Source organism: Morus notabilis, unplaced genomic scaffold (assembly GCF_000414095.1).
Source record: "Morus notabilis unplaced genomic scaffold, ASM41409v2 Scaffold3649, whole genome shotgun sequence".
NCBI lineage: Eukaryota > Viridiplantae > Streptophyta > Magnoliopsida > Rosales > Moraceae > Morus > Morus notabilis.
Genome location: NW_010357704.1, coordinates 3860 through 21474, shown reverse-complemented (window position 1 = coordinate 21474; position 17615 = coordinate 3860). Strand labels below are relative to the sequence as shown.

Below are 17615 nucleotides of genomic sequence, written 5' to 3'. Positions count from 1 at the left end.
TTTTTTATTTTTATTTTCTCCTCTCTTGAACAGTGAGAGAGAGAGAGATATTAATGAACTTTTTTATACTAAAAATACTATATTGATAAAATTACTAAATGTATTTTTAAAAATAATTTTTATCTAAAATTAAAAATATTTTTATTTTTATTTTTATTTAAAAAATAAAATTATTTTAAAATGAATTTCAAATAGGTCTATTGAGCCAGCTCCCGTCTAGTCCCAACCTCAACTAACATATTCGCGGCCGACTTAAACGCAAATTTACCACTGGATTCTTCCTCCATCAGAGTACACAAGTATTCATTCATAGTAATCATAGTAAGCATTCATATTTACGTTACAAAAGTACGTCCTAATTATTACAATGCTATTAATTTTTGTTACTGGTAAAAAATATTAAGGCATTTTTTTTCACAACTTAAATAACAATGTTTATTTACTATAATATTTTTTTTTCCATAAAAACTCAAATTTAATTTGTTTACTACATAGTTTTCTTTTATATAAAAAAGTTTGAGTCGTGACTTTCTGTAAATTTTTGTTTAAGAGCATTTTCTGGGAGCTCTCTAAATTTTAGTTAAATTCTAAATAAAATTATTAAGAAACTATTTTAACTTGTAATTTTTTAATGAGTCACTCCAACTATACTCTCTATTTTAATTAAACATAATTTATTTTAATATTTTTATGAGTTTAAAATATAAATAACTTTTTATTTTTATTTTTACTATGTCAAAAATAAGAATAAAATAATAAAAAAATAAATAGCTAGTCATTTCTTACTAGTTATATTTAATTAGCAGAAATTACTTTAATCTAAATAATTAGCTATTTAGTCAATAGGTAGAGTAAAAAAAGTTAAAAAAAATACTAAATCATTAGCTATATTTTAATTAAAAATATAAAATATTTAGCGTGTGTTTGGTTCAAAAATCTGTATCATAATTCAGATCATAATTCAAGACTTACTATAATATTTTTTTTTATAAAAAATATACGTAAATAAAAAATAATTCTCAATCTATCAATCCTATCAATCTTATAGTATAGTTGAAGTTGCTCTGAGATTTTATTGTGCGGAAAATTAGGCCTTGTTGTAGTGATTTAGAACCCAAGGGTCAGATGGGCGAGGGAGCCTCTGGGCTTTAGGCCCAATTTCTGAACTAAACCTACGGAAGCTTATTGGGTCGAACATAACAACTTTCTCAGCTCGAGTTCCCACAAACACACGAACAAGAACAACAGAAGTTACAAGTCCAAAAGCGCATCAAGAAAACCGCATCTCTTTATCTCGCTCCCGCTTCCGCCTTCTGCTACACCCTCGGAGCTTCTCTCTCTTCCCTCTTTTTACTCTCTCTCTCTCCTCTCTCTCTCTCTCTCTCTCTCTCTCTCTCTCTCTCTCTCTATCTCTCCTCTAATGACCGCGAACAAACCTAGAGTTTGACGCTGCCAATCAAACTAGGTTTGCTTTCTCTCTCTCTCTCTCTCTTTGCCAGGAGATTCCATCTGCAGTCTTTTTTTTTTTGGTTTTTTGAATTTTTTCTCATCTTATTTATCTCTTTCGTTTTTGGTTGCTGAGAAAGTTGCGAGCTGCAAAATTCAGAGATTTGGAATTCTTTTCTTTGCTTTTGAGTGTCGAGAAATTACGGCAAAATGTTCTTCTTGCAATATATTTCCTTTTGTTTTGTGTTTTTGGATCGAGGGATTCGGAGTTCGGGAGCAAATTAGGAGCAAAATTTAATCTTTTTTTTTTCAATGATAAGAGTGAAAAATTCAAGGATTGCCAAGCAAATATCACCTTGATTCTTAGAAAAAAAGGAGACTTCTTTGTGATTAATTTTGTGATTCCTTCTTAATCTGAACATGTTAGCTAAGATTTATTTTATCTTTTTGTAAAACTTGATAGCTTGTTTGTAATACATTAATGTGTACCATTGGAGACTAATGAAATCATGCTTTGCAGTACTGTGGGAATTGTGATTAGAAGTTGCAATGTATGCGAGGAGAATAAAGTGTAGAAATCAGTTATGGACAGCATTTCAGCCATCAAAATATTTAACAAGACTATACTACGTTGGTCGCGGATCTTTGATAAGAACAGTTTCAGGAAATAAATGTTCACATGATAGTTTCATAAGAAGGAATTTCTTATGTTCGTTTTCGTCAAAAAGTGTTGCCTCTGCCTATTGTCATACCCATTTGGATTTGAAGTCTAATAATACTTATTTAAAGGCTATTCAGTTACGTGCGTATAGTTCGGAAGGCGATGGAAGAAATGCCAGTGAGGATAAACGTGTACCTGTAAAAGATGAAGCTAACTTTGTTAAAGGAAAGAATTGGCAAGAAATGGCTGAGGAAGGTATCAGGAGCTGCGATGCCCATGCTCGGCTTGGAGAGCAAGATCAAAAAGAGTGGCTCATTAATGAGAAGCTCTCCATTGAAACTAGAAAAAAAGAGTCTCCTTTCTTGACTAGACGTGATAGGTTCAAGAATGAGTTCCTTAGAAGGATTGTTCCATGGGAGAAGATAACCGTTTCGTGGGAAACGTTTCCATACTACATTCAGTAATTACTAATCATTGATGTTTCTTTTTAGTCATTTTTTTTTTCACTTCTGTAATTTATGACCAAGTATCGTAACTTAATTTTTTCTTGGTAGTGAACATACAAAAAATCTTTTGGTGGAATGTGCTGCTTCCCATTTGAAACACAAAAGAGTCGCTACTTCTTATGGTGCTCATTTGACATCTTCAAGTGGGAGGATTCTTCTCCAGAGTGCACCAGGTTGGTGTTGATCCGACTACTTAATCATCATCTACCATTGTATTTTTATGGTTCCTGCAATGACACTATTTTATTTGTTAATTGGCATTAAAACACGACCTGCAGGTACTGAGCTTTACCGTGAGAGATTAGTTAGAGCTCTTGCACGCGATTTACAAGTCCCTCTTCTTGTTCTGGACAGCAGTGTTCTGGCGCCTTACGTAAGATTACTGCACTCTGAATATTTTGGCTTGTTTAAAAGATTTTTTTTCTTTTTGTGTTGAGCAAAAGTAAAGTAGTTGACCAAAGTTACTATTGGGATAGGATTTTGGTGACGATTGCCAATCAGAGAATGAATCCGATGATGATAATGCATTACTCGGGGAGGACGATTTGGAATCAGAGGCGGAGGATGATAATGATGCTAGTAATGAAGAGGAATGGACTAGCAGTAATGAGGCAAGGTCGGATTGTACCGATAATGACGAAGTGGAGGTGAAGGAATCTGCTGTAGAAGCCTTTAGGAAGCTTATTAATCCCCACAGTGTTGAAGAATTTGAAAGGGTACGCTTACTTACCTCCATTGGGTTTTCGCTTTTGTTTCTCCCTGAGCAGACTACTGGTTTGATTGATCTAATGGTTTGAATGTTAGGCCTATAGTATCACTGAAGTATCACGTTTATGTGGAAGATGAAATTATATATATCCGATTGACCTCATAGCACATCAACTTTGACCAAAATAGTCTAGTACATTTTGAAGTCTTTCCTACTCTATACAAATAACTGAGCCAAAGATTTCCCAGCCAATTGGCTTTATAATATTCAACTCGTAATTTAGAAGATGATACTAAACAAAAAGTTAAAAAAAGTGAAACCATCATGAAATGAATAACATAACAAAGAATTGATGGTTTCTGATAAATAATCCAATAAACAAGCTACATTATGCTATCATACTTTGCTTTCTTTAGTTTATAATGGGTCATCAAGGAGAAAACTTCTCAAACATAAGACTAAGTTAAAAATGGAACACTTTTGTGTGACAGAGAGTCTCTGGAGAGTCTGACAACTCATCTTCGTCCTCAAATGTTGAGGCTGCTGAGTCTTCTACACAGCCGCTGAAGAGAGGTGAAGCTTAGAGGTTTTTTTGGGTATTCCTGATTATCCTTCTTCTTTATCAGCGATCATTTTGTCACTAATCCTTTTGTTCTTGTATTTTCCAGGTGATCGGGTGAAATATATTGGGCCGTCTGTTAATATTGAAGCGGATAAGAGGTAGTACCTCAATCCTTGTTTGTATCTCCAATTTGTTATTATGAGACGATGTGTTCATTTGGATTTTGTTGTTCCGTTTTTCTTATTTTTCTGACAGTATTCTTTCTTACTTTGTGAGGACCTCCTGTCCACGCTCTCTTTTTAACTGTTTTTGTCAATGAAAGGTCGCTTCTTATTAAAAACAATCTAATGATTTATCGAGAGGAAATAAGTTCATTATCTGATGATTTGGTTTTACTTAAGATTGAACATGCCATAGATTTTGCTATTAGAAATCAGGAAAGTAGAGCTATTGTAAGATGGATAGCTCAAATCGCTCTAACTTTTATTTTATTATGTTTTAAATAAGAAATAGAACTTCTATGTCTATTAATCAGAGATATGAAGTCCTGACTAAACTAATAGGCAAATAGTACGAGGTTTAGAATTCTTCAAATAGGCAGAGTTGTCCACTTCTGCTATGGGCAGATGGCCTCTTAGGTACTGTGGCCTAATCTTTTTCTTCCCTTTCTCCATCTCGACCTATCTCTTTTATCCCTTATTTTTTGAGTGAGCATAAGTTTCGCATTGGATTCACTTAACCCTTCTAGAAAGCGTGGTATTTATGGTTATTTACCAGGTAAAGTTTCCTGTGGTTACACTTTACAAAACAAGCGATAAATCTCCCCCTTTCTATGAAATTTTCCTAATGTAGGTGAATTTGAGAGGAATTTATTTCTTATGTTGAGGCTTTGCCAACTCAAATACCTGGATCCTAAGTTTTGCGCTAGGTAAATGTTCTTGAGGAATTAGTCCTAGATCACTTGGGAGCAATTATTGGTCTGACTGCGTAGTTCACTCCTTAGTATTGGAAGTGAAAACATCTTGATCTTGATTCTTATGTTGCAGCTTGGGGATCTTTCGGGAATGCTTCAAATACATTTTCCAAGCATTCTCTAAGCTTTCAGTTAATCTCAGTCTCAGTCCAAAGGTTAATAGTAGGGATATATTCTAGTTGTGGGGATGCACCTTCAGGATGGGCACATGTTTTCGGCTTTTTATCAGTGTCAACATTTGCATCAAAAGATTATAAGGATATCAGCTTTTTATGATTTTATGGACTGAAAAACATTCTGTAAGTTGGAAATATTTGAGGGTTGTTTCTGGCTGGTTGGTGAGCCTTTGCTCTTCCCAGTGACGTTCTACCTTTTTTCCTTTCTCTTCTTATAAAATTTTAACTTTTCGTAAGTATAAGAGGTTCATATATATTTATTTACTTTTTGGTGGTTCACTGTAACCACGTCCTTTTGCATGTTGCTGTTTCTATTATGTGTTAGATTCAGTTTTATCTGGAATGAAGTTGAAGAGTTCCATAGATGACTTGTTTCTCTATATTTGTTCATCTCATTTGTGTTGCAAAACATCGTTTTTTATTCCTCCCAGTTATATTCAGAATCCTAATTAGCAAAACTGTTATGCGGGTCTGTACTCGGTGTTATGTTATTTTCATGCCTTTGTCGCTTTATATTGACATGTTCACTGATTTTCCACATGATTAAAGCATCCATGACGTAGTATGTCTCTTAGAGCGTTGGAGCTTTTTGTAAATGTAACTTATTGCTGTTGATTCCCTGATCTAGTCTTGCTGCATAATGCATATAGGTGTCGGCAAATACCTGTGTGCAATCCAAGCAGTAATACGAGGCAAATTATTATTATTATGTTTGCTTGAAGAATCGTTTGTCAATTTATTGGACATTTTTTGCCAATATACTTTTGATTCATTTTTATGTGCTGGTCATACCCAGATTATCTCTGGCTAGCTGAGCTGTTGTTGGTTTTTATTTTATTTTTTATTATTAATCAAATTTCATTTGTTTTTCTTCAAGAGTTATATATCATTCAAGTAAAACTTTTTTTTTTCTCCCAATTTCCAATGTCGAGATAGGGTTGGGCATACAAATGTTACTTGAAAAAAGATTAAACAGTGCACATTCTATTTTTCATGGTTTTGTTCTATGTTGATGACAATTTGTCCTATGTTTTTCGTTTTTTAGTTCATAAACTTATTATGTATCATGTTGGAAGAGTTTAAATTGTAATTAGGTCTAAGAGTTTTTTATTAGAATCTTAAAATTACGACAACGTTAAATTAATTTCTTTGGAATTGAATATGGTGGAAACATATTGTCAGTCTTATTGGAGGTCACTTGTGGTCTGTTTGTTAATCCTTTGGCCCAGTGTCATCTGATCGTGTCTCTGACTTCACCCCACACCTGAGTCCTAACATTGACACGCATGATGCAATACAGGATCGTATTGGGAAAGATATCAACATCTGATGGTCCAACAAATACTTATACCATTATTCGTGGCAGGTGGGTTGGTAAGTCGTCCTAATGAGTAATGATTGGGAAGAAGGAAAAGCTTTTGAATGTCCCCTTACTCGAAACACACACACCCGCACGAAAACACACGGAACTCCTTTTCCTTTTCATCTCTTTAATAGATCATGTAGGACATTCATTTTTGTTAGATTGCACTCCTGTCCATGACTTGCACTTCTGTAGATGACAATGTGTTCCCATACGCGACCTTTACTTTTAGCCACCTATATTTTGGAAAACACTTGTTTTTTAATTTATTATTGCCTTTTAATTAATCTTTTGATTAAGTGCATTCTTGTTTGACGAGTTGTCAAATTGTTGTTGTTGTTCACATTATTATTATTTCTATGACAACGACTACTACTAGTACTATTATTTTTGGTGATCAGCATTCTGCTGAATGAGAAATTTTTTTTTCCATTTATTAGCTGACCTGGTACCTTTCTGTTCATACCAGGTTTTTATCTGCTATCTAAATAAAGTAGTTGTTAGCAGGCAGGAATTGGGGTCAAATATTAGTGCTTATGTTTCAATACTTCTTTGTCATCGCTTCATGTGTGGGCCTAAACAATTTTAGAGAGTCAGTAATCCAAACGAATGCGCAAATATGGACCCAAATTTCAGAAAGATAACAGAGTGGGGGTATAAATTCAGGTAAACTAAGGCCCACTCATGAGATTGAATTAGGGAGCGCACTTACAAGGGTCCAAACTTGAGACCACCTACAATGATATCATGTTAGTTTACCTATTCTTAGTAGTCATATATGAGTTGGAATATTTGCATCCTTTTAGCATCTATTTCATTTGGTTCAGGATGTTATCTAGAATGAAGGTCAGTATGTTTCTTTTGAAATGTTATTTCAGAGAACAATACTGGAGTTTTGAGTGAAAGAGCCGCATGCATATACGTGTATATATGTGACTTATGGGTAGTCTCCAATTATGAGAATTAATTCTGAAGTTTTAGCTTGTCTCATAGCTGGCTGAACTGTAACTGGTGTATTTAATACTTCATATGTAATATATGTCTCTCAACATTATTAAGATAGTTTGGTTTTGAATGTCGTATGTAGTTCTTTCAGCTTCTTCTATAGTACTTCTTGAGAACTTTGTCCTCAAACCGTTACTTTTGTTTTCATGTTTCTTCATTAATAAAATTTTGTTTATTATTAAAGAAAACATTATTAAGATAGCGTGGAGCTGTGTTGGAACTATTGGACACCTGTTTTGGCTGTGATGCATCGTGCTGTCTATGTTTCGTTTCTACTTTTAGTTAGAAGCTTGATGCTTTTGTTATAGCGGCAAAGAGAGCAACTGTTCAATTTTTAGGAACAAGAATATTTATTTGATTTATAGGTCTGTTCTTTTCTTGGTTCATAAAACATGGATTCTTTTGGTGAGTGAATACTACATCAATAGTCTGCTCATGAGTTTAATTTATGCATATGTGAAATTTTTAATAGTTTCTGACAGAACAGTGACATCTTTCAGGGCTTTGTCAAAGGGCCAACGGGGTGAGGTATATGAGGTGAATGGAGATCGAGCTGCTGTTATTTTGGATATTGGTGAAGTCAAAGTAAATGATGTTAGTAAGGAGGACAAAGAACCGGAGCAACCTGAAAAGCCACCTGTTTATTGGATAGATGGTAACATTTCTTTTCCTAAAGAAGTTGCATTGGCAAGTTTTGACTTCGTGTCCTCTAGAAATAGTTTACTTTAGTTTATACAGTATTGTTTTCTATTCTTAGTTTTCTTTCATTCACGGGGTTGCTATGACAATATGATTGATTTACAAGGCGTGATTATGATAGGATGTCAGATTCCTTGATTTCTGTGTATAGTTTTGCAGACGTCTCTCTCTCTCTCTCTCTCTCTCTCTCTCTCTCTCGGAGGGGTTTGACAAACTTTCCTTGACATACGAAAGTTATGAGTCTTATGACTATTTGGCTGTAGGAACGTGTAGGTTCCTTTGTTTGGCATTGTTTGTTTGATTTGATTTCTCTGTTGTTCTTGAGCCATTCTTTTGTCTGTCTTTGATCTTTGAGGGTCTTTTCCTTGCCTTTCCAAACTTCCTTTATCTTTGCTGATTTGCTTTGCTTTGGATTTAACAAAATAATGTTAGAAAAATAAGAAAAGCTTCATTTACTGGAGGAAGGATGCCTCTCTCTCTCTCTCTCTTCAATATCTCTGCCGTCTTTAATATGAAGTCATATGTTCCCGTGCTAGTTATTCTTGAAGAACCTATAAAGGAAAATTGTAGAGTTCAAAAATATTTTCTTTGATCATACATTTTATTTTAGTTCAGGCTCAGCATTAGGAGCAGCGACTTGCTCTTTGTTCATTGGATCATAATCTGACGAGTTTTCTGGCTATACAGTTAAGGACATTGAGCATGATCAAGACACCCAGGCTGAAGATTGCTTTATAGCAATGGAGGCTCTGGCAGAGGTATACCCGCGGATACTTTGATACGTAATAATAAACAAAGAAGGGATATATATAATATATGTACGGACACACACCCACATATGTATGTATATGCATAAATTCTGCTCCACTATACTCATGCTTGAGGTTATGCTGGACCTTATTAGGTCTGTGGTCTGAAAATGAACTCTTAGATATTAATTTAAGTAATGAAGAAAAGAAAAATATTACAAAAGTTACACGCAACAAATTTATTCCCAAGCAAATAATAAAAAAAAGGGGAATAAGTTCTCCTTCTATAGGAGATACAAGCAACAAATTTTTTCCTTGGAACAATAAAAAGTAGCCTAATCCCTTTTCTGTACCATAAACTCCTCATCAGAAGATATTGTTAAAGAAGCCCAATATTTCTATTGAAAAGCATGTTATGTAGTTTTCAGGTTTCAAAACTATGAAAAAAAGGTTTTTCGTTTTGTGAGTAAGGCCAAATCTGTGGATAATGTATATAATCTAGAGGGGATAACGAGTAAATCAAATTATTACTTCGTAAATTATAATTTCTCACGAAAAAAATGATAGAAGAAAATAAAATCAGAATTTTCTTTCCCTCGAACAAAAAAAAAAAAGTTGAATCTTCTTTTACAAAGTATATACATATACTTCTTTTCATTATATTTTGTCCTCTCAAGAAACGAAGAAATCTGAGATAATTTTGGTAGTGGGAATAGAGGATTGGTTAAAGCAACATTTACAACTTATAAAGAAAAAAGAGAAAACGTATTCTGAATTCACATTCACTCTTACGTTTTTGGAAAATTTGGTATCTGGAAATGAACCAAAAAAAAAAAAAAAAGCCTCAAGGAAGGTTTTGAATAGGCTTGAAAACAAAGGTTGAGTTCAGGAATATTGAGAACAGATCTTTAATAAATGAATTTGGTTTTGCTTGCAGGTATTGCATGAAATGGAACCTCTTATTGTGTATTTTCCAGACTCTTCTCAATGGTTGTCTAGGGCAGTTCCAAAGTCGAAACGTAAGGAGTTTATCCAGATAGTTCAAGACATTTTTAATCATTTATCAGGTCCTACTGTTCTGATTTGTGGGCAGAACAAAGTTGAATCTGGATCAAAGGAAAAAGAGAAATTTGTAAGTCTATACAATTTAGTTTCCACTCTATAGCTTTACAAGAGTGTTTACTCCATTTCCCTTGTTCATCTAGCAACCTGCAAATAAGGCTGACATTTTTTCCTCACAAATGCTTGTTTGACAGACAATGATACTTCCAAATTTCGGTCGTCTTGCTAAGCTGGTAAGGCTTTTTCTTGATACAGTAACGTGAAGAAGGCAGTTAAAATTAAGAACTTATACTAGACGCGGATTTAGTATTGGTAGTTTTTAGGAACTTAATTTTTGTAAATAAGGTATAACTGTTAGAGACCTTTTTTTTTTTTTTTTTTTCCCTTTTTTGTTTTCCATATTACATAAGCTTATTTTCTTTTTACATGTTTTTCTTAATGCTCTTTCTGTTAATTAATGTGCAGTCCGTCTTTTATTTAAAAATATATGTACGTCGGATCTGCATACCTAATTTATCAATAATAGAAATACGAAGAAAAAAGGCAGCCAGTTTGTGTTATTTTGATTAAACATGCAACTGTATCTGAGTTTGGGGTTGGGTTGGGGGGGGGGGGGGGCGGGGGGGTTTGGGATCACATTATTTTAGCTCCGCTTGCCTGTTTTTCCTCAAATTTCTGTGTCTTTGTAATTTCATTTTTAAATAAAGCTATTAGTTGTTTCAATCATTTCTTTGTTGGATCTCGGTTTTTCCTCAGATTAGCATGTTGTTTCCTCATCATTTGGCTGAGTTGAATTGATTGCCTTTATTTTTTATCTTTTTTTCAGCCTCTGTCTTTGAAGCGTCTTACCGAGGGACTCAAAGGAACTAAGAGATCAGATGACAGTGAAATATTTAAGCTGTTCACAAATGTTTTGACTTTGTATCCTCCGAAGGTAAATGTTAGCTCTTTAGTGTGATTTGTTTCCTTTATAAGAATGTCCTTTTGTGAATTCATTCATTACATCTCTGGTTAGTCTTTTAGTAGTGTTCATTACTACGTTCAGTTGCAGTTTTTGGTCCTTTACTCCTTTTTAATAATGCTATAACTTCTTCATTTATTGACAGAAACTGCCACCATATTTTGTTGCTATCCTGTAGAGTGATTTAATTACCTTGTATCTTGTTGTTATCTTCTTGTAATTAAATGAATTGTTCATAAAGGCTCATCTTTCGAATACCAGACTCTTTCTGTTGTTTGGTTATCATGTTAGTGTGTTTGTCTTCCATTTCTAACCTTTCCTGCAAGTTTTGAATTTTGTTTCTGTCATCTAACTCTAAATTTTTCTGTAACTGGGAGAAAGAAATTTCGTTAATTTGATGATGATTTAATTTGTAATTTTAATCGTAAATGTTTCATGCTTTTTTTTTTTTGATAATGTGTTTCATGCTTGTTTAGCTTTTGCTTTTTGCAGGAGGATGATCTCCTTCGAACATTCCATAAACAGGTGGAGGAAGACAGGAGAATTATCATATCACGGAGCAATTTGCATGAATTACATAAGGTATATGATCTAGTTTCAAAATGGCCCACCTTAACAGAACGCGTGATTTGACTTGATTCATGTGAAGGACTTCAAGATAAAAGCTTTTTTATTCAATAACCAGGGTTATCTTGGAATGAAACATGTTTGAATCATCACCAGTTCATGTTCATTTGTATTGCAGGTTCTCGAGGAACACGGGCTGTCATGCATGGACTTACTGCACATAAATGCGGATGGCGTGATCTTAACAAAGCAGAGTAAGTACTACATTTTCTTATCAATAAAAAAAAAAAAACAGTATCCCACCAAAGTTTGGAAGAAATGAAAACGAAGGATAGATAATGGAGAATAAATGATGCTGGGCTGTTGTGTGATCGCGTCTACATCTAGTTTAGTATGATCTTTTTTAGTATTATGATATGGTCTGCATTTCAAGTCTTAAGTAGTGAAAAGGTCAGTTTAAGGGGTTTTACAAATGGTCAGCAAATTAGTCCTTTGATCTTAAGTCTTTTGTTTTCTTGGATTTTATCATTTTCTGAGGAATATTTGTGCTCTTTTCCGAGTTTTAATTGGTTCATATAGTTCTCTTCTTTCTCTCTTTTTTTTTTTTTTCCCTCTTTCTAGGATCCTATCCCACTTGTGATCAGGCTATATATAAGTTTGTGCTGATATTACAATATAATTAGATAGATATTTTCTGTTCCTATTTTGGGTATCTTATTATTATCATTATTCTCTTGTATTTCTTCAGAAGCTGAGAAAGTTGTTGGATGGGCAAAAAATAACTACCTTTCATCTTGCACCCTTCCTTCTGTAAAAGGGGAAAGATTAAATCTACCTCGTGAAAGGTACGTATACAGTCACCTACACTTTTATTTTTTAGTGTTGTATGCTAGGCCTCACATCATGTTGAGGTTGGAGATCTTCTAATACTTTTTTATTCTGTAAAAGCCTTGAAATTGCGATTCTGAGGTTGAAGGAGCAAGAAGCTATAGCTCGGAAGCCATCGCAGAGTTTGAAGGCATGTTTCTTTTTCTCCTCATTTTTTTTTGTTGCTATTAATTAAATGTTCAAGCAAACAATAACAAAAAAAAAAACTTCTTTGTACTTAATTACCACAGAACCTTGCAAAAGATGAGTACGAGACCAACTTTGTTTCAGCAGTTGTGCCTCCTGGTGAAATTGGCGTTAAGTTTGATGATATAGGTGCTCTTGAAAATGTGAAGAAAGCATTACAAGAACTTGTGATTCTTCCAATGAGGAGACCAGAGTTGTTTTCTCATGGAAACTTGTTGCGGGTACCATATGTTTTGGTTTATATAAGATGGAGTTTCTTCTTTGCCTTTCCTGTTACTAATATGTGAAGCTTTAATCAGCCTTGCAAAGGAATATTACTTTTTGGGCCTCCTGGAACTGGAAAAACACTTCTTGCTAAGGCGCTTGCAACTGAAGCTGGAGCGAACTTTATCAGCATAACTGGTTCGACACTTACATCAAAGGTGGGCATTCAAGGGTTATCTTAGATTGTGCGTGTTATATTCTGAGGGAACGCAGAGCAGACTGCTCCATGTTCCAGGGTTATATTACACACACTAGCATAAATGGCGATCTTGAATCCTAATTAGTTGTAGTTTAATATATCTTTTCATGTCCCAGAAAGGAAAAAGAAAAAAAAAAAAAAAAAAACAAACTTCCTTCCATTGATAGAAAAGTACAAAGGAAAGAGGATGTAAATCCTCTAAAAACAGGAAACTAAGAAAAGAAAAAGCAGGATTGAGCTATTGTATGTTTTGTGAATTGTGATGAGATAAGTATGTATTGACTGTTCATGGCATGTTTATGAAGTTTCTTTATTTTCATTCTTAATTTTAATTTTAATTTTATTTTTTTATTTGGGGCTAACACCTCGATCCCCCTCAAGGTTTATGCCTCACCTTGATTTGACAAAACCTGTGGGTTCCTGATCACATCATCATTGTAGTGCACTTGGTTCCTGTCCTATTAGGTTTGACAAGTCAAAGTTTTCCATTTCTAGAGTGTTGTATGTTTCCCTTCATAAAATTCTGTCTTATTCAAATTTTGTTTCCTGCTTATTCATGTTTCACTGAAAATGCATAATTGTCTGGACTTTGTGCATTTAAATATCTTTATCCCTTTTCGGGTTAAAATGTTATTGTCCATTATAATTTGAAAAAAAAAAACCAAACTATAATCGAAAGAGGACTTCGTATATTCAAAAAAAAAAAAAAAAAAAAAAAAAGAGAGAGAGAACTTAGTTGAATTTAAGAAAACGAGAAGCAACTTCATGTTAAAAGTAATACACATGTTAGCGATTTCTGATATATATTCTTTTATTGACAGTGGTTCGGTGATGCTGAAAAGCTTACCAAAGCTCTCTTCTCCTTTGCCAGCAAGCTTGCACCGGTCATTATATTTGTTGACGAGGTAAGTTATTTACCTAGTTAGTATTTAATTTGAGTTGATTATGCTCTTGTGGTAATGGCACAGTTTTTTTCTTTATTTGAAAAAAAATATATAAATAAATAAATGATATCCAAACTTGAGATCTTCCCACAGTTTTTCTAACATAAATATTGGATTTTTGTTTAGATTGACAGTTTGCTTGGGGCTCGTGGTGGTGCTTTTGAGCATGAGGCAACTAGAAGAATGAGGAATGAATTCATGGCAGCTTGGGATGGATTGAGATCAAAAGATAGCCAAAGAATCCTCATCCTTGGCGCAACAAATCGGCCCTTTGACCTTGATGATGCTGTGATTCGTCGCTTACCAAGGAGGTCTGATTGTTTTGATGATTGTCTACTCTGTAGAATTGATGTATCTCGTCGTTTTATCATGTGTTCTGATCACCTGTAGACATATTTTGTCTGCTTTATATGTAGAAGCACTAGCCCAGATAATAAGAGGCATAAGTGTCTGGTTTATGAATAGCACAAAATCAAACATTTTAAATTTTTTGTTTGTTGTTGCAGAATATATGTAGACTTACCAGATGCTGAAAACCGTCTAAAGATTTTGAGAATATTTCTTGCACAAGAGAATTTAGGTCCTGATTTTGAGTTTGAGAAGTTAGCTTCTGGGACAGAAGGATACTCTGGTAGTGATTTGAAGGTAATGGGCTAATACCATATGTCTCTAATGTGATTGTTTTGTATCTTAAACTTTTGTTTATTCATTTATTTATGTTTTGCCAGAACCTCTGTATTGCTGCTGCATATAGACCTGTCCAAGAGCTTTTAGAGAAAGAAAAGAAGGTAAATGCCTCCTGTCTTTGCTTTGTAAAATTGCCTGAGCAGGGACATTTTATAAAAGTAGTATTTATCTTAGCTTTACAGTAACACATTGTTCTTTTCGTTGGTTTTTCAACTTTTCCTTGCCAATTGATGATAATTTAACTGAGATGTGCTAATGGTTGTTATACGGTATACGTCTTTTACAGGAAAGCACAAATGGTGTACCACAAGTTTTAAGACGACTCAATCTGGATGATTTTATTCAGTCAAAAGCCCAGGTAGAGATCATGTTTATCTACTTTGAATATTTGTTTCTTTTTCGTAACACGGCAGAAAGACACACAGATGGAAAAGGATACAACGTTTCTGAAAATCCGTTGATCCAGTTAGAATATTGAACAATATGGTATCTACTAATTAGTTGATTCGTTCAAAAAATTATTTCAATATATTGAAATCACAGCTGCAAGAAAGGGGGAGAAAAAAAGCAATACTTGTTGATTCTAGAATACTGAGAATTGCACTTCAAAAGTTTAGAGTAAAAACTGTGAATGATAATTTAAACTTAGTCAAACTCTTAATATAAACTTATCAAATCTGATTAACAAACAATAATCCTAATAATAATTCTTAAAATATGATCACAATTCACAAAATTTTCAATAATCCACTGCATCACCTTTTCTTTTGTATATTTGCTTCTTGCATATCTGTGGGGACAACGCCTTCAACTTTCCAATTTTGCACTCTTATATGGTTCTCTGTCTCATGTTTTGTGTATTTTTTATTTGAAAAAAAATAGTTCTGTCTTAAAAAAAAAAAATCGTTCCATCTCACTGAGATTACTGTTCCTAAAACCTCTATGTTAACATTCTTCTAGGACGCACAAGTGGATCTCTCATAGTTATTAGAATAACTTCTATACCTTCTAGAATTATGAGGCCAGTGAAATGAGGTGGCAGGAAAGGTTCCCTATATTTGCTAGAAATTTGACACAGATCTCTAAGAGAAATAGGATGGGAGTTTAGCGGGTGACAACATAATTGAAATATGTAAAAAGTTGTAAGTGGCAAAAAAATTTCTCAAAATAAAAAAAAAATAAAAAAAAAAACAGAAGAAGAAGAAGAAGAAGATAACAACTACAAAAGAAATTTCTTTAGGGTTTCTTCTTTTGGTCAGATTATTACTGTTACCGTTTGGAAGTTGGAGGTTGACAATTATTGGTGCTACAGTATTGGGAGAAAAAAAAAAGAAGAGAAAATATCCAGAACCATATTTGTTGCAGTTTTTGAGCTTTTTTTTAGTATGTAGTAAGCTATTTTAGTTATCTTGTTCTGTGAAGATAGTAAAAATAAAAATAAAATCCTGACTTATTTATGCTGTTGATTTTATTAGTTGGAATATCAGATTAATAATATAAAAGAGCGATCCAGATCTCATTTATTACTAGCAGCCTCTGTTTTATCATGCATAGGAGACATAGAAAGGCACAAAAGGGTTTTTTTTTTTTTTTCACAATTTGTTTGAGTTATAGACATGACTCTTTTTTTTTTTTTTTTTTTTTTTTAAGTCACAACCGTAGTAAGGACAAAATTCGATGTCAAATTTCTTGTACAATGTAAATGGCATGAGATTCAATTCTAGTTGAATCGACATCTCTTTAACGAATGCCTCGGTGATCTTCAACATTTGTTTAAGTTTTGAGTTTGAAAATGCTACAAAGTCTGATCAATTTCCACTATCATTTTTGTCACTGATCTTAAGTTGACTCTTAGATCTTAATATCATCTTCAAATCTCTGTTCTGATTCTGACAACCTGTCCCTTAAAAGGGTTCAGGTACTTCTTAAGAACATGTTTAGACAGATGCCTCAGGAAGTCTATAATTTACCATCAAGTTTGTTTCTTTTTATCCATTTCAAGTCTCCGAATAAATAAATAAATGAATGATGAAAAATAAAAATAATCCTTTTGGTTCTTAACCAAATGAGACATTGATTGCCATATTGTTGCTGTATGGTAGTACGGAACATGCATTTTGTTACGTTGTAGCGTGTGATTAGATAAGCTTGAATTATACAAAATTACAAATGTGTGATTTTTACTTGTAGGTTGGACCGTCAGTTGCTTACGACGCCACGACCATGAACGAGCTTAGGAAATGGAACGAACAATATGGCGAAGGGGGAAGCAGGAAAAAGTCACCATTTGGCTTTGGGGACTGATTTTATTTGGCTGTTACAGTACGTATTCTTTGAAGGGATAAAGAGGGGGAGATGAAGGAAAGAAGAGGCCCAAAATGAGTTGTTGGGATGATTCTTGACGATGAAATATTTTCTTCTGCACCCTTTTAGTTGAGGTGGACAAAAAAAAGGCCGCCTTAGAAAATGCCTCGTAGTTTAGGTGCTTTATAGAGATTTTTTCTTCGTTGCCAGTCTCTCGACTGTTGTATATTACAATCTCACTTTTTTTTTTTTATCTAATTATTTCCTAATTTATCAATTTTGAGAATTGATTTCTCTTTGTTTTCTCAAATTAATAAAAGTTATGACTTTTAATGTTGTGCAGAGTCCATAAATTAAGCTTGAAGTCTCTTCAATTCTATTTATGAAAACAAAATTATGACTACTCCAGTGATATTGTATTAGGGTTATTTGAATTTACTTATCTCTGGGTGAGGCCATGTAGTATGCTTGCAATTGGTTATGCTTTTTGACACGCTTCGTTAATTGTCGCTATGGCTTCTTACATGATGATTGACTGTCATAGGTTTTATAACATGTTATATGAGAGAAAACAATGCCTCGCATAATAATATGTTCATGTATAGTATTTGGGATTTTCTAAACTGAAAGCGTTTAGTTAATCTCAAAATTGTGATAAGAGCCTAACCGAACATTTGACCTTAATATATATGTATATATTTATA

The 17615-nt window shown here is 33.7% G+C and overlaps 1 protein-coding gene across 2 annotated transcripts; it reads left to right on the top strand.

Moving 5' to 3' along the window:
- Positions 1-1293: 1293 nt before the first annotated feature.
- Positions 1294-17165, top strand: LOC21384719. Of its 2 annotated transcripts, XM_024175324.1 has the most exons (25): positions 1294-1465; positions 1967-2567; positions 2662-2786; positions 2892-2986; positions 3090-3329; positions 3814-3895; positions 3991-4042; positions 6334-6399; positions 7902-8056; positions 8788-8858; positions 9787-9981; positions 10106-10144; positions 10738-10845; positions 11365-11454; positions 11618-11693; positions 12188-12284; positions 12388-12457; positions 12558-12734; positions 12813-12935; positions 13798-13881; positions 14047-14231; positions 14427-14565; positions 14649-14708; positions 14894-14965; positions 16798-17165. In XM_024175324.1, the coding sequence occupies exons 2-25, from the start codon at positions 1996-1998 to the stop codon at positions 16909-16911; spliced, it is 3087 nt and encodes a 1028-aa protein (XP_024031092.1). In that variant the 5' UTR covers positions 1294-1465; positions 1967-1995; the 3' UTR covers positions 16912-17165. The 2 variants fall into 2 exon arrangements, with proteins under 2 accessions (XP_024031092.1, XP_024031094.1); XM_024175326.1 differs by lacking the exon at positions 6334-6399.
- The last annotated feature ends 450 nt before the right edge of the window (positions 17166-17615 follow it).